General features: G+C 35.8%; 1 protein-coding gene across 2 annotated transcripts; it reads right to left on the bottom strand.

Annotated features, from left to right (window-relative positions):
• Positions 1–86: 86 nt before the first annotated feature.
• On the bottom strand, positions 87–27,722 carry Trim23 (tripartite motif containing 23). Of its 2 annotated transcripts, XM_048442935.3 has the most exons (11): positions 27,479–27,635; positions 22,715–22,877; positions 18,421–18,542; positions 15,778–16,056; positions 15,052–15,234; positions 13,316–13,531; positions 9,868–10,002; positions 7,245–7,374; positions 6,680–6,790; positions 5,178–5,302; positions 87–2,261 (listed from the first exon to the last, which is right to left on the bottom strand). In XM_048442935.3, exons 1-11 carry the CDS (start codon positions 27,557–27,559, stop codon positions 2,082–2,084), a joined length of 1,725 nt encoding a protein of 574 aa, XP_048298892.1. In that variant the 5' UTR covers positions 27,560–27,635; the 3' UTR covers positions 87–2,081. The 2 variants fall into 2 exon arrangements, with proteins under 2 accessions (XP_048298892.1, XP_085532885.2); XM_085676759.2 differs by lacking the exon at positions 22,715–22,877 and having other exon boundaries at positions 27,479–27,722.
• Positions 27,723–27,962: the final 240 nt, after the last annotated feature.

Here is a 27,962-nt window from a genome sequence, read left to right as displayed (position 1 = left end):
TCCTAATAATGGACTTCTTAAGAAATTTACTAGCAATGATGCTAGATGCACAATTTATTAAGCAATTTTTGTAATAACAGAACTCCTTATAAATTAAACATTTTATTGCTTTCTGTACTGATCATATACATAAGTACAAATAATGTCCTGTTGGCTATAAATCATTTCTGAATTACAGACCAAGGGCTATATACTTAACATACCTGCTGTATATAAGTAATACAGTAATAACTAGATGTAATATAGAATTTCAGACATAAGGCAAATCCCAGTATATTGTATTTAAAACATACGCTGATTTTTAAAATCTGACACTTCCCAGAGGAAACTAGTACATTTTAACAAAAGATTAGCCAAACGATGTAAGTATGCACAGTAACAGGAGCCCACCCGAGAAAAGAACCACACATAAACACTATAATATATCTATATTACAATCATATTTAAGCACAATTTTAAAATTATATTTGGTTATATTTTAAGAATATGAATTACAAAGTTTAACAAAATTAGTGAAATAATAAACATAATTTATAAGAAAATCAAGTTCACTTAGTGTCAGCACATTTTCAGTTACAGAAAACAGTTCAAAATCTCACAAGCAATGCAACATTTTTATTTTTCACAGTTACTAAAGTAAAATATTAAATAATTTAGTTACAAAGTATTACGTATGCACACAACTACTTGTAACAGCATGACCAGTTACTTTCTTGAAAAACCAAGGACAAAATATTATACTTTTATTTACATATTGCCCGTAATATATGATGGGCTTTTTCTAATTAAAAAAAAAGTACATTTGAAAAAAATTGAACCAGAACAGTGCCACCTAAAAGTTTCATCCTATTGTCAGATATCACTGTCTTTGTAACAACTGCAGTACAATTTAAGAATCAACTTCATCCTAAAGTAAGAAGAGCATTAAAAACAAGAAATCTAGCTATTTAAAGAAATCATGCTTCCATAATAAGAGTATCCTTTACAAAAAAGAAACCATAAAGAACGCAAAATTTAACTTTTATTCACAACACTGCCATACTAAATGTAAACTTTTCAATTGTTTCTTTTCCTATAGATATGTTCTTCCTCTTCACTGAGACCTAGTCCTGAAGAGCCTTTATCCTTTTTATTGTCACACGAATGTATTTAACTTGGGAACCATTTAAAGAAATTAGCATTCCCAAAGTTTGAATACCTTTCCCTAAAGTATAGGTAGTTTTCTATTTTAGGTTTCTATATGTTCATGTAAAAGTGACTGGTTTTTCATGTGACTTATAACACTTTACCAACAAAGGAAGCAATATCACTTAGCCTAAGTAACATGTTTAACAACTAAAGGACCAACTCTGACCTAGAAAGTAAACCTAGGGTCATTCCTGAAAATGGTTCTTGTTAGTAAAGATCAAACAATTTTCAGTTTTACTGGTTTTGGTTTAGTCTAATGATCAGGTTCACTTAGATACTATCTCATTCTCACTGTATTATGCAAAATGCTTTAGGAGAGAGTTCTGATAAAACTGTAGAAAATACTGATTTTTCTATAGTTTATACTCCCCAGCATTAATGATACTGCTATACTGAATGTGAAAGTAAAGCAATCCTATTTCCCCCAATACAGCTTCAGTTCTAGTACACAACTGCCCTGTCTACTGCCAAAACTGAATAAAAGGTGGGGTTAAAGAAGCCATACTTCCTTAGGTTCTGTTAGGCACTCCACTGGCTGTTTTGTTTTTTGTTGTGTTTTGTTTTCTCACTGAAATAAAGAACCTTCACTTGCTCAATCCTCTGTAACTACCCCTCCCCAATATACAGGCGATATATAAACTGAAAATCTCCAGTACCTAATGTACCCTTTAAAAGTCTATATCCAAGAAATTTCTATTTAACCAATGTAATATGGTCATTTAAAATTGTCACAGAATAATTTTTAAAAGCAATGGCATACTTAGTTCTCAGTCCAGAAATCTTATATACACATCCTACATTAACTATCATTTTTGAGATGTAGAATTTCTTAGGATACATTACATGCAGAGTTAACTTTTAACCATAAGCTTGAAACAACTGCTGCATTAGAATCAAGCAACATCCAACACTCCAGCAGCCACAAGTTGCCGGGACAGCCAGTCCAACCCTTCATAGAGCCCCATACCACTTCGAGCATCACAACCCTGAATATACCAGCTCCTACCACAGCATAGTTTATGGAGACTGAGAAGTTCAGTGATTTCTTCTACTGATAGTGCTCCAGCAACATCCTAAAAGACACAAAATATAATTTTTATCAGTCCTTCCAAGTGATGATCACTTTTTCTCTTATGTTTAAATAGAAATATGCTGATAACATATTTTTCAAACACGTTTGTTTTTTTTTTTAAGGGGGTGGGGGAAGGTTTCTCTGTGTAGTCTTGGCTTTCTTGGAACTCACTGTAAACCAGGCTAAAGGTGTGTGTGCTATCACTGCCTGGCAGCTGATACCATTCAAATTGAATCCTAAACAAAAACTATATTTATTTTCAGTAATTATTTTGAGATTAATTGAAATTAAAGAGTTTTGGTTAGAACTGTCTATATATATTAAGGATAGTATAGTGAAATCAATCACAGCTATGCCTCTTATCTGAAAGACCTAGGTCACCATAAGGCATCAGCCATCTGGCCCCTTCTTACCCAAAAAGGAAAGTACATATATAACATAAAAATGGTTTATGCAGAAACTATAATATAAAGATTGCATTATTTCCCACCCTTGATCCTTCCCAGGAACAATGAATAGTAGTGATTTCTTGTGTATTTTTCCAGAAAATTTCCATGTACAATCAAAATGCATAAGTTTTATATCTTGCTGGTTTGCACCTTAACAGCAAGATATTTTTCAATTTAATGTTATCAACACATGTAGATTATTAATCATAACATTAAAACTAAACCTCTTTGCATGGATAAAGTATAACTTATTTAAAAAGTCCTGCCATTATGAACACATGAAATCATAATATGCTATTATTATAATATGCTATTGTAAACCTTTATTATTAGCCCTCTGTAGCATGATTAACCACAGACAGTAACTGGAGTTCAACCTGAAGGTCAAAAAAGCAAAACAGCCAGCTACTGTCTCTTACCTCTACCTCAGTCCAAAATGGCGATCCTGCCTCCAGGAATCCTCAGAATAAGGCTGCCTGAAAGCTGTCTCCTCCCGTTTTACATTCCTCTCTAGTGCTAGGATTAAAGGTGTACACTATTACCACCTAGTTTCTGTGGCAAACTAGTGTGGTTACTGGGATTAAAGGTGTGTGTAACCACTGCCTGGGTCTCTAAGGTTGACCAGGGCAACTATTTCAACTGATCTTCAGGCAAGCTTTATTTATTAAAATACAAATGAAGTATCACTACAGCCCTCTCCATTCATGGATTCAACTAACTGGTTTAAATTTTTTCAGATTTTATTATATGCCCATTCTGAACATTCCTTGCTCCTACTCAGAAGCAACAATCAGTAAAACATTTCCTTACAGAACATGCAGACTTGTATTTGTTATTACTCTCTAAACAGTGAAGGGTAACATACCATTACATACCATTTACATCTCACTAAGTCTTATAAGTAACCTACAAATGATTTCAGGTATTTAGGAGAATGTGTGAGCTATACACAAATACTAATTATAAAAAGAACTTAAACATCCAAAGGCTTTGTGGTATCTGTAAAAGGTCCTAGACCCAACATCACAAGCATCTTATTTGCATGTGTACTGGTCAAGTAAGGAACGGAGTTTCAGTTCTTGCCTAGTTTGCCTAGTCTGCCTGTCCTTGTTAATTTTTAGTGAGGTGAAAGTTCTTTACTATTCATTCTACTTTCCCCTCCTGTGGCATCTACTATATTCAACTTTACTTCATTCAGAGAATGGCTCCATGGTTAAAAGCATTGCCTGCTCTTCCAGAAGACCTGGGTTTTATTCCCAGTACTCAATTAATTGTTTTAACAACTATGTGACTTTTGGATTACAATTGTCTATTATCTCCAGTTTCAGGGTCTCTGACACCCCTCTTCTGACCTATGTGGGCACCAGGCATACACATGCTCAAACATACATGTAGAGGAAGTACCCATACACAAAACTTGAAATTAAAACCCCCAGCATTATTTCCCTTAAAAGCATCCTCCCCCTCCTGTGAAGCTTAGGTTCAACATTTAAGAACCTTTCCTTTCCCACCTAATCCTCCATCTTCTCCATTCAGTCACAATTCTAACTGTACCCTATAAAAGTCCTCTAATCTCCATTCATGTACCTCTATTCAAGGTATTACATATATTACATGTTCTAATTTACTACCTGGCTGTGGTTTTTTTCTATATTTTTTTCTACCCCCAATATTAGTCTTAAAATTTTGGTATGGTGTTATCATATACTAATGAGTCCAAAAAGTAGATTATTTTTTTCTTTTGAATAAAATCTTAACTTTTTCATTCTAGCCCTGGAAGGCCTTTACAGCATAACCAAATAGATCTATTAATCTATTAATTCATCCCCTACCTGAATCTCACATGTAAATTAGTTTGATGCTCCTTAAAAATACCCATGCTATTTTCTCTTCCATACTATTTCCTTCACCTATACACCCAAAGACATTTATAAATTCATTATATCACAATTTTAACCCAATTCCCCCCATACCATATCCATTTGAGGGATCAAAACCAGGGCCATGCATATATTGCATGAGAGCACTACAAATCAGCTAAAACCCCAGCCTTTTATTTTCTTGAGACAGGGTCTTGCTATGTAGCTCATGCTAGCTTTGGGATTTCTGTATAGGCCAGGACAGCTTAAACTATTGATCCTCCTGATCGTGCTCCCTAAATACTACATTTAGATCCTTTAAGATACCACTTCATTTAGAATAGCTCTGCCTCCTTACTGAAGTTACTCCTGAGTTTATCATCATTAGAATATAACACTTCATATACATACACAAGAATGCACTACCTGCATCAATTACTTGATTTGTGTGTTTGTGTGTACTCTAGGATACCAAAGTAACACTTCCACAGCAGAAATTTTATAGTAAATGAATTGACTCTTTGAAATCTTCTCAAATGACTTATGACTGAAGCATAGGCTATGCAAAGCTACTAATGTAGTAAATGTTCTGATATAAAAATCCATTACCTGTTTGTTAGCAAAAATCAGGAGCAAGGCATCTCGGAGTTCTTTTTCTGTTAACAGCTTTGCAAGTTCACTGTGTGCTTCACTGATTCTGTCTCTATGACTGCTATCAACAACAAATACAACAGCTACCAAAATACACAAAAATATTCAAGTTATTTGTTAAATTTCAGTTAAATTAATCAAGTACCATTCATTATTAAATATTAATAATTTAATAACTTAAATTAGTCTAGCTAAATTTTTTACCATCTATTTTCATTTAAAGGCTGCCTATTTAATAGCAGGACTTAATAATTAATGATGATCTTGAGTAGTTTACATAACTTCACAGATTTACTTTCTTCTTCTCTGATAGGATTTATAAAACTATCAAATACAAATTCCTCTCTCTCTCTGTGTGTCTCTCTCTCTCATGAAAATGTGCTTAAAAGCTATCTTGAGGCTACCTGTTCTTTGAAAACTCCCTTTACAAAGAGTCTTACAAAAGCAGAGGAGAACTATTTAGGTGGAGGAAGACCAGGAGAAGGAAGGAGGATAGTATGATGACACATACATATGAAAATACCGTAATGAAACTCATTACTTTACATGCTAACCTAAAAAGGTTACACACACACACAAAGCCTTGATGTTGTGGCGCATTCCTTTAATCTCACCACTCAGGAGGCAGAGGAAGAAAGATCTTTATGAGTTTGAGTGCAGCCTAGTCTACATAACAAGTTCCAGGCCAGGTAAGGCTACATGGTGAGACAGTTTCAAAAACTTAAAAAAAAAATGATATAATCTTTAAAATCTAAGATATTACCATGATTATATAAAATTTCCTTCTTCTTCAATAAGGTATCACCATGATTCTCTCTAGTTTTCTTCTCCTTCAAAATTATGGCTCATACTAACCATAATATCAAAAATTTCCAGGGTAAAAATAGTTTGTCTAACATTTAAATGGGAATAGGATGGATGACATACAAAATAGGTGTATTAGTGTGCATGATGGGCATTGCACAAAGTGTAGAATGGAGCCAAGTGTGACAAAGGCTAGATGAAATGCTGGAATATGTGCCATTTGGTCCAGAGAAAATTCTGATGGATTTCTCTGGGAACACACTGATTATAAATCAGGGAGTAATGCTGTTGAGCAATAACAATAAGCTAAATGTTGACCTCAGAATACACATATGTGCCACAAACTCAACTTCATGTTACCTTATTGTCAGTAATTGTACCCATAAGAATACTGATTCAACTTTAATAACAACTAAGAGGAAGTAAGCATGTTTTTTATTCTACAAAAATGGCCTTTCATGAGTAAATTAAATGTACATATCCCAGTTTCACCATTACTTTGAAAATTTAAATAAAATGCATTTACATTATACCCTCCACTATCCTTCTCATTCAAATTCCACCATTATTCTTCTAAGTAACAGTTTTGCTAGTTAAATCAGAGGACTAAAATTCATCTTAATTTTTTAAGTTAAAATGTCATTTTTGACTCTTACCTTGTGTATTGAGGTAATAATGTTTCCACAATGGTCTTAATTTGTGCTTTCCACCAACATCCCAAATGGTAAACTTCAGATTTTTGTATTCCACAGTTTCCACATTAAAACCTGTTTTGTCAAAACGTTACTTTTATATTGTACTTATATTTAACAATGAATGACACATCAAACAAAAGCAAATCCCTGTTTATATTTTTGAGGTAGCAATCATCTGCTATAGTAATAGCTACTGAAGCCAAACCAACTTCGGGAAATGTCTACCTTTAGTGCTAGACGTCTACAATTTCACCAGGGTCCTCAGGACCTGGTGTCCATATACCCGCCAGCTCTGTACCACTGCTACCTCCTCATTCCTAATGTCAGTCAGTTTCTGTAAGCTTTTATTCCACCCAACTGCCCCATCAACATTTAGTCCTCTGCAATGTCATCATGCATATTTCAGCTCCCACAACCATGATCTCATTGTTTGTGTCTTAGAGCCAGGAAAGGGAACCTATATAACAATATCACAATCAGAATTCAGCTAGCTACAAACTAGTTGGCTGTCAGTATTCAAACTTACCAATTGTTGGAATAGGCTGCATGAACTCATCTTGTTTTAATTTGAATAAAATAGTAGTTTTTCCAGCACCATCTAATCCTAATGTAACTACTCGGATTTCCATTTTGGGTCCAATATGAACTCTGTTGTCCTGCAGTTTTGGAAAAACTGAAGTCAGAATAAGACAATATTCATGCTTTTTGTTTTCTGTTTGTTTTTTAACCATGTTGAGTGACAGACCTTATCTATCTAATCTCCAGGTGCATGCATACACAATATAGGCACACACATATAAATATCACAGAAATTTAATACCTAAAATTGTGATAATTAAGAATAAAGACCACCATTAAATTTCAAGAAATATTTGTTAAAAAAAAACAATATTGGCATATATTTTCCCAGATGTATACCACATTGGATAAGAAGCATAAAAGAAATTTACTTTTCTTTTTTTGATTGTTTATTTTTCTAGTGCTAGAAAACAAATCTTGTAACGAAAAACAAACAATATATCCCAACTCTCCAAACATGCTTTTGAAAACAGTAATATACAAGTAATACAACTATTATTTTTCATTTGCCACAGGAATTTCTCATAGGAAGAGAAGCCATACACATGAAAATTCCATAGCTAACACCTCTAAGGTAAGAAAAAGACAATGCTCCTGTCTAGCCATTTCTACTTAACATGGTATTACAAGAGTATTCAACATGCTACTGGATTTGAAGTCTTAACTAGAATAACTAAAAAAGAAAAGACATAAAAATATCCAAAAAGAACCATGTGAAATTCTCTTTATAAATGGCATGAGCTTGATGCAGGAAACCCTGAAGACTTGTTAAAATAAATGAATTGTTCATACATAGATCAACAGAAAAAGACAAGTTCTATTTTTATACATAAATAATAAACAATTCAAAATGGCATCTAAGAAAGAAAACCCATTTAGAATAGTATCAAAAGCAACAAACTAAACAATAAACCTAGCTAAAGACTTCAAAGACCAAACTACAAAACATAAAAATAATAAACTCTTAAAAAGCCAGAGGAGGGGATTAGTAAGGTGGTTCAGTGGCTCATTTATTGCTCTTGCAGACAGCCAGGGTTTGGTTCCCATCATTCACACGGAGGCTCACAACAGATGACCAGATGACCCAATAAACTAAATATGATATAAAAATACAGAAAAACATTCCTCAATCTTAAAAAGAAATGCGATTATTTACATACTAGAATATGAACTTTCAAAATATTATGTTAAGTTTTTTAAAAGCCTACCAATAAAAGAGAAATATTTTAATAGTTCCAGTTAGATGACATAGTAGGGATAGGAGAATGGTGGTTAGCAGGGCTCAAACTTAAGTTCTTTAAAGTATGTGTTTCAGGTGTGTAAGATAAAAAGGTTCTGCAGCTCTGCTTTACAGCAGTGTGAATATACTTAACAACACTCCACTGACCTATCAAAATGTTAAGGCCAGGACTGGGGCAATGGCTCAGGGTAACTGCTAAGAGTGCTTGCATGAACTGACTTCTAGTTCCTAGCACCCACATACAAATCATGGTGTGGAAGACAGAAACGGATCACTGACATCCTGTCCTCCAGACTAGCTCCAGGTTCAGAAGAGACCCTGTCTAAAGGGAACAAAGCAAAGAAACATAAAGCAAGGCACCCAATATCTTCCTCTGACTTCTGCACACACTGGTATATGTGCACACGCACAAACTGTCACACCAAACATAAATAGGTAAGATAGTAAGTCTTATATTACATATTTTGGACATAATTAGATCATGGTACTTAGAACTGTTATCTGAAAAGGTAAAAACAGTCATCTATCTTGTTACGGGATGACTTTAGGGTGCACACTTGAAGAAAAGAAAGGCATTCCACTTTTAAAAGTGGCGAAAGTACATAAAAAATTTTTTGTAATTTTGAGGAATAAATCTAAGAAAAAACTCTAAATGGTTTTATATAGTGAACAGAGTGAAAAGAGTTAGGAGACAGGGGTAGAAGTCTTTACTGAATGAATTGTGCACTGCAGATTTGACTTTTAACTATGTAAACATTTTGAATAATTATATAAAAAAAATAAATTTTAATTGTTCCTAAAATAGCAAACAAGATAGAGTTCAAACACAACCCATTATAAAAACAGACAAATGACTTCAACAATATGGGTCTTCTTTGGAGTCTCTCTCTCTCTCAAAACAAAAACAATTAAAAATTTGATTGGATGTCAAGCATGATGGTGCATACCCATAATACCAGCAACTGGGGGGTAGAGAAAGGAGGTTCAGACTAACCTCAGCTACACAGAAAATTCAAGGCCGCATGCTATGTGATACTACCTCAAAAAAAAAATTGTTACTTTGGAAAAAACTGAGAAATCTGAATATTAGCTGGATACCTGATAGTAAGTATTAAAAATGTAAAATTACTAAATGTTTTGCGTACAATTCCATTTAAACTGGAAAATAACAGATTAAATCTCACTTGTTTTTATTTCCCACTGATTAAAGTTTTCATTGAAATTTTACAACTCATGAATTTTCTAGTGTTCTCTTTGAGTTGATTTACATTTCATGATACTTACTTACAATTTGTAGAAAGCATAGGTAAAAACAAGTGCAGTACATCACCTTTGTAAAAGTGACTGGGATACTGGCATCCAACTGAATGTGATCTGCAACTTCTGTAAACTGCTGCTGCTGTTTCTGCAGTGTTTCTAACAATCTTGTAATTTCTTGTTTTGCCAAGACAACTCTGCAATCATCCTAGAAAACAAGATGGTATTTCCCATAAAGTTTTTCTTTTAAAAATGGAGAGTTCATCAACTTTCAATAAAGACCATTTAACATTACAGTATAAAAAGTAAATTTTAGAAGCTAAGGAACCACAGTTCAGTTGATGAAGGGCTTGCCTCACAAGCATGAGAACTTTGAATTCAATCCCCACCGAGCACCTATGTAAAAAGCCAGGTACAGTGGTACTTGCTTGCAGTGCTGAAGAGGTGTAAGGTAACTACATTCGTAAGCGTGTGTTGTTTGAGCTCACTGAGAAGCTGGCTCAGGAACTTCAAAGCCAAGTCTGCTTATGTTAAGTGTCCTCAAAACTCCTTGTCTGGATATGGGATGGCACCTTAACTCCATGACAAGAAAGAGGATAGCAAATGAGATGAATAGTAAAAACATCATCTCTTAGGTTTCTATTGCTAAGATAAAACAACATAATCAAAAGAAACTTAGGGAGAGCTCATTTCAGCTTACAGTTTCACATCACAGTTCATTCCTAAGGGAAGTCAGGGCAGGAACTCAAATAGGGCAGAAGCCTGGAAGCAAGAATGGAGGAAGAGGCCATAGAGGAGTGCTGGCTTGTTCTCTGTGACTTGTTCCATCTGTTTTCTTTAGCACCCAGGACCACCAGCTCAGGGGTGGCACCAGTGAGCTGGGCCCACCTACATCACTACAAGGTTGCCCAGCGGTCAATCCAATAGGGACATTTCCTCAATTACCATTCCCTCTTCCAAAATTACTCTAGGCTGTGTCAACTTGACATAAAACTAGGCAGCACATCATGTCCTTAGAAACAGCTACAAGACAAATCATTCCAAACATGTTACTATTGTTTGTTTATCCCACGACATAAAAGTGCTTACAGTCAGAAAGAGAAGTATGAAGTTCTACCACAGAAAGCTCGTCCATGGAAAGCTCTACTGGGAACTCCAGCTGGCTCCCTCAACTTCTCCAGCTGATTTCTGTTGGATATTGTGAGCGCTTGTTTTGATGTTATCTCTACCTGTGGCTATTTGTTCTTTCATTTGGAAGCCTCAACCAAGGCCCTGCTCTGCCTGGAAGTCCATCAAGAACTCCAGCTGGCTGTCTTAATGGGACTTCCCTAGTCAGTTTCTGCTAAATATGATAAGTTCCCAGTTTGACTATGTTATGTTTCGACTGTTATTTTTTCCTGAAAATGTCATCTGAGGGGACAATCTGCTCTGCCAGAGACTCTAGCTGGTTGCCTTAGAGAGGTTTGCCCAGCCAATTTCTACTGGATGCTTTGAGCACATAATTTGATGTTTTCCTTTCTCTTCCTCCCCCCTCCCTCTCTCTCTCTCTCTCTCTCACCTATCTATTTATAAAAATCTATCATCCATCGCCTATCTATCATCTATCACTTACTATTTATTCTTTAATTTGGCCTGATAGACTCTTCACTCATTCAATACTGAAGGTATGGCTGTTGTAAATAATTTCCAGGAGTCATAGAGAGGAGGATCCCGAAGATTCAGGAAGACCATATGTAACAGGAGGTATGCTGCACTCCTGAGAACACTTGAGAGCATCCTTTACCTTCATGTGTATGTGCATCTGAACATACATACATACTTTCACAATACAGGTGTATGTGCACACATGCAACATACACACATAAACTCTTCTGTTATTACTTTTAAGGCAGGGTCTCACTGTATAGCTCTAACTGGTCTAGAATTCACTTTGTAGACTAGGCCAGACTTAACTCACAGAAATCAACCTGACTATGCTTCCCTAGTGCTAGGATAAAGGAATGTATCAACACACCCAGCTATATAAACTTTTTTTGAATTTTCAAATTTTTATTTGTATACATCTATTAATAACTTCACATTTAGAACTTAGCATCAACATGACCAAGAATTAAATAACAAATACTGAAGTGGGGGAAAATGAAAAAGAAAATGGTATGTGCATAAGTGTTTTGCCTGCGTATTTGTCTATGTATCACATGTGTGCAGTGCCCATGAAAATGTAAGAAACCTGTAAGAAAGACCCCACAAACTTTTCAAAACTTCCATATCTTTCTAAGAGGGCTGATAGTCACAGGAACACCAAGCCAAGAGTAACCTACCTTCCAGCTTCCCTCTCTTGCTCTCTATTAAAAGTGCCCAGGATGAAGCTAGGAGAAAATACAGATACTTACACAGTTCTAGTTCCAGTATCAATAGTAGATTTTAGAAGAGTAAGACAAGAATTAAAAGACACTATAAATGTCATGTACATTATAAAAGAAATTTTGGTCATGAACTTGATATAAATAGGAAAAGGAGACCACAACTGAGGAATTGCTTCCATTGGCTTGGCCCATGGGCATGTCCATGGGGCATTTTCTTGACTGCTAATTCACACTGGAGGGCTCAGTCCACAGTAGGTGGTGCCACCGCTGGGCAGGTAGGTCTGGGCTATATAAAAAGGTAGCTGAACAAGCCAAGGAAAGCAACCCATTCAGTAGCATTCCTCCACAGTGTCTGCTTCAATTTCTGTCTGCACCTTCCTACCTTGGCTTCCCTCACTGATGGACTGTTACCTGTAAGACAAATAAATCCTTCCTGCCCCAAGATGGTTTCTGTGAGCATTTTACATAGCAACAAAGAACAAGCTAAGATATGCATCAACTTTTACAAGTCAATATGACAAGAGCTCAACAACAAACAAAACTAATAATGAGCTTGTAGGCTGGTCACATTCTAAGTATAATGAGACAAGTAAGAAAAAAATCTTAACACTGGTAAAAGTTGCAAACTATAATTTAAAATTAGCATAATTATTAGAAGCAAATCAGTAAAGACAAGATAGGCTATAGCTTTTCAAAAACTCCTAGGGCAATAATTACCCCTATACCTCCCACTTGTGACATTTTTGCTCAAACAACCTTGAATCCCACTTATTTTTAAAAAAGGAAATTAACTGCAAACTGAGTGATGGATTAAAGCTTCCAAGAGTAACATCAAGTAACAACTGAAAGAAAAGAATACATCAAAAGACAGAATACGTACGATAAAGAAAGGCAAGGCAAATGGGCTTGGCATGGTTGAAAAAAATGACATTACAGGGGATCTGGAATTGAAGGGTTTTTGACAGGAACAGCATATGAATAGGAGGACACTAATATGGTTAGTGGAACGATTTGAAGTTAGAGAACATGTCCTAAGAGTAATGCTAACACATGCAGTCAAACCCAGCCACTAAAGAAATGAAAGAGTAAAGCGTATCTCTGATAATTGTACACTCGACATTAAAAGTATAGCCTCACCACATTTGAATTACCTACCTGCTGTAAAGTCTTTTCACAATGGAGACAGGCTGTTGAAACCTGAGACAAGAGAATAGTCATATCCTCTTGTTGCTGTCTGAGCCAAATGAGCTTTTCTCGCACATGGGCATCAACAACACTTAGAGCCATTTCTTCTTGACGACAAAGAGTTTCATGTAAATCAGAAAAGTAAGCTCGGACACATGATCGGGCATTCTCTGCAGTGCCTGGGACCTATGAAGACGAAAGTAAAATTTAAACAATTAAAACCTTAAATACTTTATATGTAAAGTACCAAAATTTAAATATCATCTTCGCCCTTAGAGACTTTAATCTCTCCATTACACCTTTTCCTATAACTATGTATGAACTTTGAAGTTTGACAGTTAATAAATTATACCTGAAACAAATTGGAACCTAATCTCCAGTTTGTCCATCTCCAAACCTAATTTCAGTAAATAGAAACTTCATCAGGTGATTAAAGTTTAAAAAAAAAAAAAATGAGAAGAAAAGGGTCTAGAGAGATGGCTCACTGGTTAAGAGCACTGATTGTTCTTCCAGAGGTACTGAGTTCAATTCCTGGAAACCACATGGTGGCTCACAACCACCTGTAATAAGATCTGGTGCCAACTTCTGGCCTCCAGGGACACATGCAAGCAGAACATTGTATACATAGTAAATAAATAAATCTTCAGAAAGAGGGATCCAGAGAGAAGTTTAAAAAATTTTTTAAAAATTGAAGAAAGCAAAGAAAGGAGGAACAGAGAGGAAGGGAGGGAGAGGGAGAGAGATGGGCATCTCTTTCAAATTCCATAACTAGACTTGGCAAATTCTGCTGACTTCAATATAGTTACGGAATCTAGTCATGCTTTACTGCCACCACCTCCAGCAAACTGGTCCACACAATAACCCATCTGATTATGGTAAACAGTCTTCTAACTTCTCTTAACTTCCTGACCAGTCAAACCACCCATCAGTCACTACTGACAACTAATTGCCAAGTTAACTGTTCTTTAGAATCTCAAATTCATCCTCTTTTTTATTGCTACTCCAGGATTACAGGACACAAACATGGCTAAACTAGATGATTCCAACAGTGTCTTAATAGATTTTCCTGCTTTCAGTACTACTGTGCTTCCAACTCACTTCTATATTTAACAGTAACATTCTTAATGTAAATGTAATTATTTCATTCCTATGTCAATAGTTTAATGGCTCATATTGCTTTTAAGCTGAAGTTCTAAATTCCTCAGCACAACTATTAAATTCTGGAATGACTTAGCCTTTAATTCTTCAATTTTTCTTCTTCTCCAACCCAACACAGAGCTCCAAACAAAGTGAATTTCTTTAAGAACCTACAATCAATCCATCCAGTCCTTACTTACAATCACTTATATGCATTCTTCCCTCCGTGGGATAACTTCCACCTGACCCACTCTTCTTTCTGACTGAATTACTTCAAATCTCAGTTTAAACATCACTTATAGGAAGCTTTCCATGAACTATATGATGTGTTATACATCTTATGTACTACCAAGTATACTGTACTTCCTTCCCACAACAAAAAATAATTATCAAATCTGAAACTCTTATACGATAGAGAATAAATTCTACAAAGCCAAAACATTTTCAAAACTTTATGTTCAGCATCCAGTACAGTGCTAGCACACTGTAATTGTGCAATAATTATTAGAAAGTGCAAAAAAGAGAATGAAGAGGTTAAAAAGACAAAAAGGGAAGAAAAGAATACATACATGTTCTGTGTGAGCCATTCCAATTCCATCTTCCACTATTTGTTCTCCTCCTTCAATGTGCTGAACAATTCCAACTAGTTTTCTGGAATAATCTGAGATTTCTTCAGTGAAGGTCCGTATGCAGTGAGCCATATCTAAAATTGAGGCTCGGATCTGGTTAGCTTCTGGTTCCAGTACTGAATGCTAAAAATACAATACAATTACAGGAAAGAATTCATAGTGGTGATGTCTACTGATTTCCAAAAACTACTTAAATCCCTTTTAATATAAATGAACATCAGCCACAAGAGGTTTTTGTAACATATTTCAAATAGTACATTAGAAGACAAAAAATACTAATTTATTTTCACTCCTTTTTAAGAGAGCTATACTATGAAGAAATAAATCAGAAGTTGAAAGTACATGTACTGTTTTACAAGAAACCAAGAGATCGCCCAAAATTATATAAGAGTTATCAATAGATATAAATATTATCAAAGAAGTACAGTATTATAAGAGCATGCACACATATATGAGACTTTTTGTCTCATGTTGGAAATAATCATGAAGTCACTCTGAAATTATACTATTCAGAAACTAAAATCCTCAATTATTTTTCCACGCTAGAGACCAACTCTTTACTCTCTTAACTTTCATCAGTTCTGAATACATATAAATAAACAGGTCAACGATAGCAAATGGTAGGCTGGTAAAATAGTTAGTCATCCAACTGAATTAAGTTCATACCTTGTGACCTTGGTGCTTTCCATATTCTTTGCAGACACAGCACATGAGTGGGCTAGTTTGACAACCTTCTTCCAAGCAAACAAACTCAATGGCATGCACCTGGTGCTGAGAGCACATGGTTTTCTCATGAGGTTTATCAGCTAGAGGCACTCGCCTATGCTTTGCTAATGTCTTTGTAGAATGAGTAACTTGAGAACACTCTGAGCACAAGTGAGTTGCACACACAGTGCAATATACAGATGCAACGTGAGCTTCATCTTCATCACACCGGATGATGCTCTGATAAACAAAAAATTAATGCCTTAAAACTGAACCCACTCATTAAAACATGGCAAATTTTGAACTTAAAAAACCCACAATCTTTTCTATTTAACTTTACCAGACTCATATATGATGATTAAAAAAGAAAATTTCTAAGTCAATCATTCCAAATAGAAACAAAGAACTAAGGAATTAAACAAAAGAAAACCAAAGTAAGCAAAGCAAAATGGTGGCTCAAAATAAGTGGCTTCTAGAGCCAGAAGGAGTTCTGGAAGCTTTGATCCATGATACAAGCAAACACATGGCAGAACAGAGGAGGAAACAGAAAACAGCCAGCTGCAACTGAAGAACTGGTCAGCTAAGGGCAACTTAGGTGGTCACAAGGGTTCCTTAACCAGACAAAGTTCAGCTCTTCTATTAACTGAACTATGCTTACACTCAATATTGGTTTAGTCTGCTAGACCCAGCGCATAAATCAATGGCCTACCTGAAATTTTATTTAATAATGAAAATATACTGGTAAGTATAAAGGCCATCTGTTACCTACCCATCTAAAAAATACTTTTTTTTTTCAGAAAAGTAAGAAGCTAACTCTGAGACTAATTATCAACATGGGTTATGATTCTGGGGCAAAAATAAATTTATTCTCATAAATGGTCTCTTTCCCCCCAGTGCCAAGAACTGAACCAGAACCTTATAATGCCAGGCAGATGCTATGCCATAGAGCTACATACAAAAACATCTCATATACTCAGTTAGTGCAAAGATCTCTTCCATCCAATTTTCAAAAGAAATAGAACCACGGAAACATTGCTAATTTCTTAGAAAGATTTAAATTCCCACTGCTCTAGTTACCTGTCATAAGAAGGTATATAGAGAAAATCAGCACTATGCTGTATAAATAAATAATCTCATACTAAGGTATGGAATTAACTGTGGAAACTTCAAAAAAAAAAGACACCCTTGGCTCAAAACGGAAAATTCTGATCTCAAAAGATTTATTTTTCCTCAAAAGATTTTTGTGAGCTGAACTGTGTGTATTTTTTTCCCCAAATATACACAAGTACTTTCCAACAGCTCTGCAGGTGAATAGATTACAATCAAGACTGAAAACCATATATTCAGAACTAATGCACCCTATTATCAGCTGCTAAATATTACTTCCAGTTTTTTAAGTATCAAAAAGCATTTCTTATGTCTGTTTGTGGTCCTGGGGCTCAAATACAGGGATTCATCCATGGTAAGTATGGAACTATACCAAATCTTTATAAAATGCACTGGAAGTATATAAAAATAATCTTTCAGATAAAGAAAAAGGCTTTGAAAACTTCTGTATGATATTAAAAGGCTGTAATTAGCAAAGGAGACATTTAGTGTATTTTTCCAGAAATAAAAATTAGGTAGTAGACAAATGATACCATTTACTGTCAAATTAAATTTAAAAATGACTCAAAGATTGAAACTATTTATTTTGCAATAGTGATAAATATGTATTTGTATCATAATATATTCATGCATTCTATTTTCTAGGCCTTGCAAATGATTTATAAGGTCAACAGTATATGATATTCTCATGTTTTTAAAATAAAGGTAAAAGATATAACATATGAAAGAAACTGTAATAGTTTTATAAATGAGAGCACTTCAATTAGAAAATTATTTTCTAATTCATTTTAATAGAAAGAAAGTCAAAGGGAAGCTGAAATCAATCTATTGGGTTTTTCCCTCTTGAATCAAATATGCAGTTTTTAAGTCCATAAGTAATACCACTCAGAGTTATTTAATGGAAATATCCTTCTATACAGAAATCTATCATTTGTTAACTAAGCTATGGAGACAACTCTTGATTGCTAATGTGTAATGGATTGTTTGGGAAATATTTACCAGGCATCTGCCTGTCAGGATAATGGGAATAAAACATATTGTTTTGGAAATATTTAATATTAGCAAGCGCCTCAGATTCCACTCTTACATTTAAATTAGTTCACATCTAAACTGAAAGGCCTCTCATAAAGTTGGTCTATCTTTTCTTGTATTTTGTTATTGAGGTTTTGCTTTGCATTTTCTATCTTAATATAGATTAAACATTTCTCTCATTCTCTGAAAATCTTCTATCTTAAGGCTTTCCTTAGAAATACCTGAATTATGATAAGGAAAGAATTTACTCATAAAGCAGATTAGACACAGAATTTCAACAAATTTCAGTTTCTGTTTTACTTTTGAGGACAGTACTGACTTTGGAACTGTAATGTAGTAACAAGCTGTGTTTCTAAATACTCAAAGATAAAGCAAACAAGGTAATATTGTGCTAATATTGGAAAATATTTTAGGATAAAAAAAAATTCATCTTACAATAAATATTTCAACAAGTCCCATCAGTACCTCTCCAGATATTCCAATGGCTTCCTCAGCAGATCCATACTGACCAATATGCCCATTCTGCAAACGCTCTAAAAGTTCCAGTAAAGCAAAGTTTTTTTTCAGTCCCCAAACACCTGAATCTCCTAGGAAAAAAATGAAAACAAATGTAAATGTAACAAATTGGAATTTTAATTAATTTACCTCATACTTTAAGAGTAATTTCTTGGTTTTGTATTTTTATTTTTTTCCCCAAAACAGGATTTCACTATGTAGATTTGGTCATTCTGGAACTCGTTCTATAGACGAGGCTGGCCTTGATCTCACAAAGATCTGACTGCCTCTGCCTCTGGAAGGTTGGAGCTAAAGGTGTGCACCACCATGTCCAGTAAGAGTAATTTCTAACACATACAGTTCAGTCATTAGTTCTGCCTAAAAGTTGCCAAGTGCTTGTTAATATTACCAAAGACCCCTCGGCACAAGTAGATACATACCTTACAAATCTTTTCTTGTTCACTTTTACTATATAAACAAGAAGTATTTCATTATTTTTAAAATATTTTTATAGCTACGTACAATAAGAAATGCATTTTATATCATGATCCAGGATAACATCTACAGCAGGAAAAGTAAAGTTTCGCACAGTAGGGACTGGGGAGCTAGCTCACTGACTGCAGTGCCTGTTGTCAGGAGTAAGGAGAGTTGTGCTGCTGCAAACGCACAGAATGCAGGTGGGGATGGTGGTTCACTTATAATTCTAGCATCAAAAGGTAAAGACAGGGAATCTCTGGATCAAACAGTAGCAAGACCAGCAATACTGGACAATTCCCAAAGATTCTCAACATTAACCTTGGTCATCCACATACAGGCAGATACATATGCACAAACACACATATAAACACACAAGTATGAACACCATACACAAAAGCATGAGTAGATTTTTTTAAAAAAAACTTGACAAACTTTTATAGTAGTGTGCAATATACTGCTGTGTTTTACTCTATTTCTTTTTAAAGATATTATAGGGGAAAGGAGTTTAGCTCAATGGCGGAGAATGTACTTAGCATGTAAATGGCCCTGGGCTCAACACACACACACACACACACACACACACGTTGGAGGACAGGAATAAGCTGTTTACAGTCAATTAAATTTATTTCATGACCACAAAACTAAGCTACAGTTCACATTTATAAATTGCTGTATAAAACATACAATGGACATAAAAATTCATTTCTAAGTAAATTGCAACTAGAAGTGGTAAAGACTCCCGGTCTTTCTTTTAACCTGTGACAGTCAGTGATTACATATATTCCTCATAGTGGGGGCTGGTAAGATTGCTCAATGGATAAAAGCACTGACTGCTTTTTATACAGGATTCAGATATGATTTCTAACACCTACACAGAGGTATACAATCATCTGTAACTCCAGTTCTGAGGAACCTAACCTCTGTTTAGACTTCCGAAGGCATCAAATGATACACAGATGCACATAAAATAGCCATATACATAAAATAAAAATAATTTTAAATTAAAAGAGGACACCTCATAGAGGCTCACAACAAAGCAAGAGAATGAGCCCTCTGAGACTAGCCTCCAGAAAGGGTTACATGAGGACAGACAGCTCCTTTCCCCTAAGCGGAGCCCATAAGAACACTGCATATTCATGCACACATGTGCAAACACCCACTGCTTTGGAGTCTACAAGTAACAGTCACCTCATTCAGCAGTTAATCCTAACTGGGGAGTTCCCACAGACAAATGCTATCTGATATTACTGCCATCTAGTAAGTGTTTGTTAATAAAATAAAAATGTAAAAAGATAATAGTGACATGGTGTACCAGGCTCCTTTCCTGCTTGTCATCTTTTTTTCTTTAGGAACAAACCCAAAAACATTTTCTCGTTTCTTAAAACTAGGCTACCTTTATCCTCCTCTTTTCTCAGTTGCCACTACACAGATCAGGGAAGCATGCCTTCCTCAGCTTTGCTATCCCTCTCCGAGGCTTACTCCTTGTTTCCATAAGCATGTAAGTATTCAAAACAACCATTTAAAAATACTACCTAGAAAATTTCCCCAAAATTTAGTCATTATGTAAGGAACACACAAACTCTCAGGAGTACCTAACAATTTCATAACTATAAAAAAAATTTACACTTTTGCTGATTTATTTAAAATAATACAGATTTTTGTTGTTCCTGCAAATTCTTAAGGTTTATACATGCTGAGATGTACTGAGCATGAACAGCCTCAATGTTGCAGAAAAGATTTACTTCAAATCATCATCAATCTCCTCTTAAAAACTTTCACCTGAAGTTGACAGCTGACACTTTAATTCTGCTCGCATTTCGATAAATGGAAATACCACAGTCATTCCTAATTGTTAGAGGGTAGGGAAGTAGAATTTACCATAGGGACAGAAAGAGGAAAGCCATTAGTATTGCTCCTCAGATGTAACAACTTATTGGATCAAAGAAGAACTCATATTAGGAACTGGTAATCAACAATAAAAGCAATTTTCTTCTAGAAGAAGGAATTACAAATGATCATTTATATTTTTCTCAAAATTTTGTAATATATAATGTGTATATATAGTACTATATATAGTATATACTTGTATGTATAGTATATATATATATATACACACACACACATATATTATTTCTATGGCACAAATATAAAGAGACCTTTAAAAATCTGGAAGCTAGTAATCATACAGATGAATCACAGTTAAATGTACCCAAGTTATAGTCATTACAATCTTTATACAAGACAGAGTTGGCATTGCTAATGTTAGTAAGAAAGGAGTTGATTTCAACCTCAGATGTGACTGACTGCTCCCTGTCATAAACTTCTGTTTTTAACACCAGAGTAACAACCCCCCACACTGTGGTATTACAGAGAAAGTAGAGGACTCTTCCAAACAGTAGAAAAAGGTTCTAGCCTACATTTGCTAAATGTTACTATTTCTATACATCTAGTTGTATGAAGAAATGATAATGATACTTTATCTTACAGAATAAAAAGTCAACTAAATGAACCTTAAAACAGAGACTTATCTTCCACCACTATTATCTTAAAGTTTATAGTAGGTTAATGTTATCTATCATGATGTTACTAGTGTCTTACACTAGTTTATTGGCGAGTAGACATAAAACTTATTTATATGACAGACAGCCAAAACCTTAAAAAAAAATGTTAAAGCCATGTTTCTTAGGATTTAAAGCCTAAAAATAGAGGCACCCTTGCTTCCTTTTATAGGTGGATAAATTATTTAAATTTTAACATATATCATGACTATATTCGTCTTTTATTACATGCATGATATTTTCTGCGTGGATGAGTGTACACACATGTATAGAAGGGTGCCACAGCACAAGTGTGGAGGTCAGAGATAACCTGCAGAGTCAATTCACTCCTTCCACCAGTCCTGGTCTTAAGCAGTGCTAAAGACCAGGAAAAAAAATCAGCCTAACAAACTATTTTGGAGAAAATTCTTTTATCTTACAGAGTAAATTAAGAACTTATATTAAACTGTAAAATAATTTTTCACATGCTAATGTTCTACTTTCTAGATCTCAGCCAGTGAGATAGATCTTTGGATAAAGGCACTCGCTGCCAAGCCTGATCACCTGATTTGGGAACACACACACACACACACACAGTGGATGCACACACATGCACACACAAATAGATGTAAAAATTTTATGCTTTAAAATCTGTGATCACTGATTCTGAAGTAGTTTTAGAAGTATACAAGGACCTCTCTGGCATAATGGCACAAACCTTTAATCCCAGGACTGGGAAGCTAAAAACAGGCAGATCTCTAAATTTAAGGCCAATCTGATCTACAAAGCAAGTTCCAGGATAGCCAGGGCTACACAGAGAAACCCTGTCTCAAAACAAAATTTTAAAAAAAAGAAAGTATGTTGAGACTCAAGTGACTTAATCTATATTTTGACTACCGGCTCATTCACTTTTAAAGAAAACAGTTAATGAATTCATGGCTTTAAGCAAAGGATTTAATCTGTGATGAATACAGTATTCTCATTTCTTTGAATAAGGGTAGCATATATTTCTGATACTTCTTAAAGCTCTTAGCACTATGTACTGAATATTAATATAAGCATCTCAGATTTCCATTAGTAATTAAGAGTGGTCTAGACAACAGTTAGAATCCCACTGACCTTAACAGAAACTCAATTCTGAAAGCTACTGGAACTAATCTAAAAAGCCAAGTGTAAAGAAATTGTTTCCTGTGTAGTTTGTGTTACATGAATAAATTTATACTTTAAATTCATACAAATAATTTTCCTACCGAGGTCTGTTACTTGTCGATCAAACGGGCAACGGATTGCTCTTCCATGTAGAGGCAACCGAGTAAGACAGTCATGACAGACTGTATGGCCACAAAGAAGGAGGCGAGGGACTTTATCTCCTTGCAAAGAGAAGACATCTTCACAAACCCCACACTCCAGAACCTAGTATTGGAAACAGAAATGTGTCTATCAACAGTATTAAAACAATATTGCAATACTTTAGATTTTATTTATTACATTAACAGCATTCTCCCTGTATGTGTGCCTGCACACCAGAAGAAGGCACCAGATCACATTTTAGATGGGTGTCAGCCACCATGTGGTTCCTGGGAATTGAATTCGTGACCTCTGGAAAAGCAGCCAGTGCTCTTAACCTCTGAGCCATCTTGCCAGCCCCTATTTTTGATTTTAAAAGAACTGATCTAGTATATTGAATCAACTTTGTTACTTTATTCCTCCATGGGGAAAAAAACCTAAGTTATAAAACCTTAGTTCACATTTTTATTCATTTCCATCAGAGAAAACTTGCCAAAGTGAAACCTCCTTGAAACACTCTTATGTTGCAAATTAACATAATTAACATAATCTAATCTTCTGAACACTGAATAGTAACAATTTGTAGTTCTATTGACATCCCCAATCAACAATCATTTCATTTTGCTTTTCTTTCCTTTTTTTTTTCTTTTTCTTTTTCTTATTCAGGTCTTTAATGAAAGAGAACATGTTGGGCAGAATGAAATACAAAATGTACAGTTTGGACAGCAAAGGAATATTATGAAGGCTAATATTACATAAAAGGCATATTCTGAAAGAAAGTCTAAAGGTGATTAGCACTCTTCTAGATTTCAAGCTTGTTTTAGTCCAGTTTCTTTCCTTTTTTAAAAAAAATGTTTTGAGATGTATGCTTGTGCATGGATGTACCAGGAATTCTAACTGACCCTAATAAATAAAACCTGGAGTCAGATATTAGGAGGTTAAAGAACTCTGACCAATCATATCACTCCTGTCTCCACCCCCTAGTGCTGAGATTGAAGGCATGGAATCCCATGTGCTGAAATCACCTTGGTGAGAGCTGTTTCTCATACAGACTAAATGAATTTCGAATAGCCCAGGGTGGACTTGAACTCACAGAAATCCATCTGCCTCTGTCTCCTGAGTCCTGGGATTGAAGGTGTGTGCCACCAATGCCTGGCCTCTAGTGGCTTAGCTCTGCACTCTGTTCTTCAGGCAAGCTTTATTTGTCAAAGCACACACACACACAAATCACTACATATGGATGTTTTGCCTGCATGTCTGTCCATGCACCATATTGGAGAGTATCAGATTCCTTGGAACCAGTTACAGATGGTTGTGATCCACCATGTGGGTGCTGAGAATCAATTCTGGACCTCCAAAAGAGCAGTCAGTGCCCTCAATTGATTAGTCATCTCTCTAAACCCTGTTTTATTTCAAAGTAAGATGATATTTCACTGAACAGCCCTGGATGGAACTCAGTCCAAGATAGCCTCAAACATACAGTGATCCTCCTACCTCTGCCTCCCAAATGCTAGGATTACAGGATGTACCACTATGTTTAGTTAAAACACCACTAATTTAAAAAAAAAAAAACTAAACCGTGTATTGAGGTGACAATACTAAATTTTCTAAACTATAAAGAACTTGTAGGAAAGTCTTCAAGTAGTTAAGTATCTTCTAGACTTCATAAAATAATGCAAAAACCAAATTAGCTGAAAATTAAATTTCAATTTCTGTTCTTTATTAATAAGTAGTTCTTACTGAGAAAATATCTGTCTATCTAAGTTCTAACTACAGGTATATGACTTACCAAAAAGCAGTCAAAAACAAAAAACAAAAAACAAAAAAAAAACATGTGGCTCACTCTGACTCTTAGGTCCATGGGTTAGGATTTTATAGACAATCATAAACTGTAATTATCATAGTATTTCAGTGCTTTTACACTAACCATTGTGTTGTTTTCCTTTTAGTTACTTTTAAAAAATATTCACAATGAATTATTCCATTGTCTACCAATCAGGACACTAGTCTAGTCCTGTACTCTTGCTTCCCTGCCATACCCTGCAGAGCCCTAAGGCCCAAGTGTGTCCCAGGACAGGTCAGTGTTTCTTGACTCTTGCTTTATTCTAATTAATGCTGGGGAAACAGCTAAATATTTGCCGTCTGGTTATCTTTTTTAAGTTTTTCTTTTCATTAACCCAAAAATTCCCAAGTACCCTATCCTATCTCTTAGTCTACCCACCTATCACTCCAACTGAAACAACTACATTATCCTCGGACTCTGACTATCTACCCACCTGTCTTTCCCTCTTAGAACAAGAGCACAGAACAGTACGCTCCAAACAGCAAGTACCTATGTGCTTAGGTAAATAAAATCTAACATAATAAAAAATTTTAAAAATAATTCAGCTTACCATTAAACACACATAAGACAAATTAAAAATAGAAAAGTTAGAGTAGAAATCTCATTAGACACATTACAATTTTAAACTTGATTCTCCAATACACTTAGACTGAAAAATTGAGATGCAGGATTGGAGAGATGGCTTAGTAGTTAAGAGCACTGGCTGCTCTTCTAGAGGTCCTAAGTTCAATTCCCAGCATCTAATGATGGCTCTCAACCACCTATAACGGTAGTCCCTTATGATTCGATGCTTTCTTCTGGTGCGCAGACGTACATGCAGACAAAACACCCTTATATTATATATTTATTATACATAAATAAATCTTTAAAAAATTGAGATGCAAACATCTTTTACTATAATTAAACTGGTAATTCTTACTTGCCTTGAATACTGGTATAGTTCAAAAGAAACAAATATAGTTTCAGAAAAAAAGGAAATAAATTATATTAAGCTAAATATATAAAGAAAACTTTATATTAAGAGTTCAATCTAACTCATTAAAGTGCAAAGAAAAACTACACCAAGAAACTTTTTCAAAAAGTTATCAATATTTTGTATTAATGAAATGCAAGCAGTTGGAGGAAATGCAGGAAAACAATTTCACTAACTGATAGGAAAAAATTTATCGAGTACTAACAGCATCCATGGAAGTAATTCGGCAGTGTAAGGAATCTACTCTGAACTACCTTCACTCTTGTGATATTGCTGTCTCTACTGCTGGGGATCCCAGACTTCTGCACGTCAAGCAAATCCCCAGCCCACATGTGACAAGATCAAGGTGTTATTCCTTAAATCACCACTTATATCATCAAAGAAATAAAAGCAAAGTAAACATACATATAAACACTAAATTGAAAGATAAATTATAGTGCATTCATATACTGCAGGCCATTAAAGGTCTTACGTATATACAAAGAACACTGTATGAGTAGGGTGAAAAAAACGTGCTCAGGAGAATAGACGGCAGGATATTTATTGCAATCATGGAAAAAACTTTAAATTCACAAAATATTCTGCAGGTATTCTCCATCTGGCAGAAGCATAGTTTAAATGATTATATCTCAACAATAAAATACATCTAATAATGACTCCTCTACCTTTCAGATCTTTATATCAATCATAGTAATTTGAATTCAATTCAATATTTAAAGTTAACTGAATCAACAATCAATAAAAAGACCACTAATAAATTATTAGCATGAATTTCTCAAAAAAAAAAAAAACCTGTCTTTAAAAAAAGCTATCATTTAACTAGTTAAAAGAATGTGCAACTGGACTTGGTTCACTGTTATCAATTCAAGTGTACATTAAAACCACTTCAGGGAATTTAAAAATTGCACTGATGTCAGCACACTCAGAAAGAGGAGAACACCAGTCTCTCGGTTACAGATGATCTTCAAAGTTACTCCCTGAGCTACTCACAAACGAGCTTCACGTCCTTCTTCTGAAGAAAAAAGTACTAAATTCTAAGTCCTTCTAAAGTAAAAAGTACTAAAGTAAAAGCATTTTACAAGTCTAAGGCAGAATCCTCCAAGCAGAGGGTACACTGTAGAAATACTGTCAAACCCCAACTATGCTGCAGTTGGAGACTTTTCACAGGTTTTCACACTTTTCTATTCAAAGGCATAGGGTGTCTCAACCAAGCAGTGGTGGCGCACGACCTTAAATTAATCCTAGCACTCCGGAGGTTAGGCAGGCAGATCTCTGTGAGTTCGAGGCCAGCCTGGTCTACAGTGTGAGTTCCAGGACTGGGTGCACAGCTACTGAGAAACTGTCTCGAAAAACAAAACAAACAAACAAACAAAGTACGTGAATGATTATAACAACAATGCAATGTTGAAAAGCAGACTTTTACAACTAGCAAACGCTGGGCCCTCACCACATGCGGTATTAACCTAAGCCTAGGGTTCCTTCCATGTAAAATGCGAATTAACGTCTACCTTTCGGGTCGATAATGACAAGCTGAAACACCGATCATAGATACTTGTCTACTGTAAAGGCTGATTAATATATCTCAGTCAACTCGAGCCTGCGGAGGCTTCACTATAAAACAGAAGAGCAAGGGAAAGACCAAGTCAGGTCAACTTCCACAGGCCCACGCGGTGCTTTTCACAGACAGCCCCATGGACGACGTGGACACCTGAGCTAGAACACCATGCAACTTCAGGCCAGCGGGGCAAGGGCCGCGGCGGGGCAGGGAGGGCTTGTAACGCCCACCGGGGTCGGGTTCCAGAGGCCGCGCATCCCGCCCGGCCAAGCCTGGGCCGGACAGTCGGCATCAGGTCTCCAAGGCGAAGCGAAGGGAGGCCGCAGGTGGAGAACAGAGCACGCGAGTTCCCTCACCTTCACTACTGCCGACCCCCGGCTGCCCTGCCGCCCACTGTCTACTCCGGCTCCGGGTTTGTTTACAGCTAGGGCAGCCATCCCGGAAAGAGCAGCGCCACAGCAGCAGCAGAGCCTTTAACTGAGAGGCGGGGTTGAGCGACCTACCCAGAAGCCTCAGCGCGAGCCGCCGGCACGCGTGCGCAATACAGGCGTGGTGTAGCTCCGCCTCCTCCGGCCTGTCCTCCATCAGTCATTGGATATACGACTTGCGCGTGGACGCTTTGTTTTTCATGAAGGTGCCTGCGAAAAATGGAGGGAAGAGAGGAAATAAAAAGAACGGATAGGGCATGAATAAAATTTTAGGGTGAAAGTGCCGCTCCTGTAATGATTTTTTTTCTCCCAGAACTGAAACGAGTCAGACTGAAGGAATCAGCTAATCCCCGCCCCCGACTCTGCTAAATTTGAATAAAATAGACTACAAATCCCAGCATGCCACTCGAGT

The sequence above is a fragment of the Myodes glareolus genome, chromosome 15, assembly GCF_982192425.1.
Source record: "Myodes glareolus chromosome 15, mMyoGla1.1, whole genome shotgun sequence".
NCBI classification, from domain to species: Eukaryota; Metazoa; Chordata; class Mammalia; order Rodentia; family Cricetidae; genus Myodes; species Myodes glareolus.
This window is presented reverse-complemented; position numbering and strand designations above follow the sequence as displayed.

Bases quoted from the DNA above. Each gene is read 5' to 3' on its own strand.
- Trim23 (XM_048442935.3), bottom strand. From the start codon at position 27,559: ATGGCTGCCCTAGCTGTAAACAAACCCGGAGCCGGAGTAGACAGTGGG. The intron at 15,235-15,777 runs GTATGAACTTAA...TTGTATTTTTAG, and splicing joins GAAAGCACCAAGGTCACAAG to CATTCAGTACTGGAACCAGA. The intron at 13,532-15,051 runs GTATGTATTCTT...TCGTCTTCATAG, and splicing joins GAATGGCTCACACAGAACAT to GTCCCAGGCACTGCAGAGAA.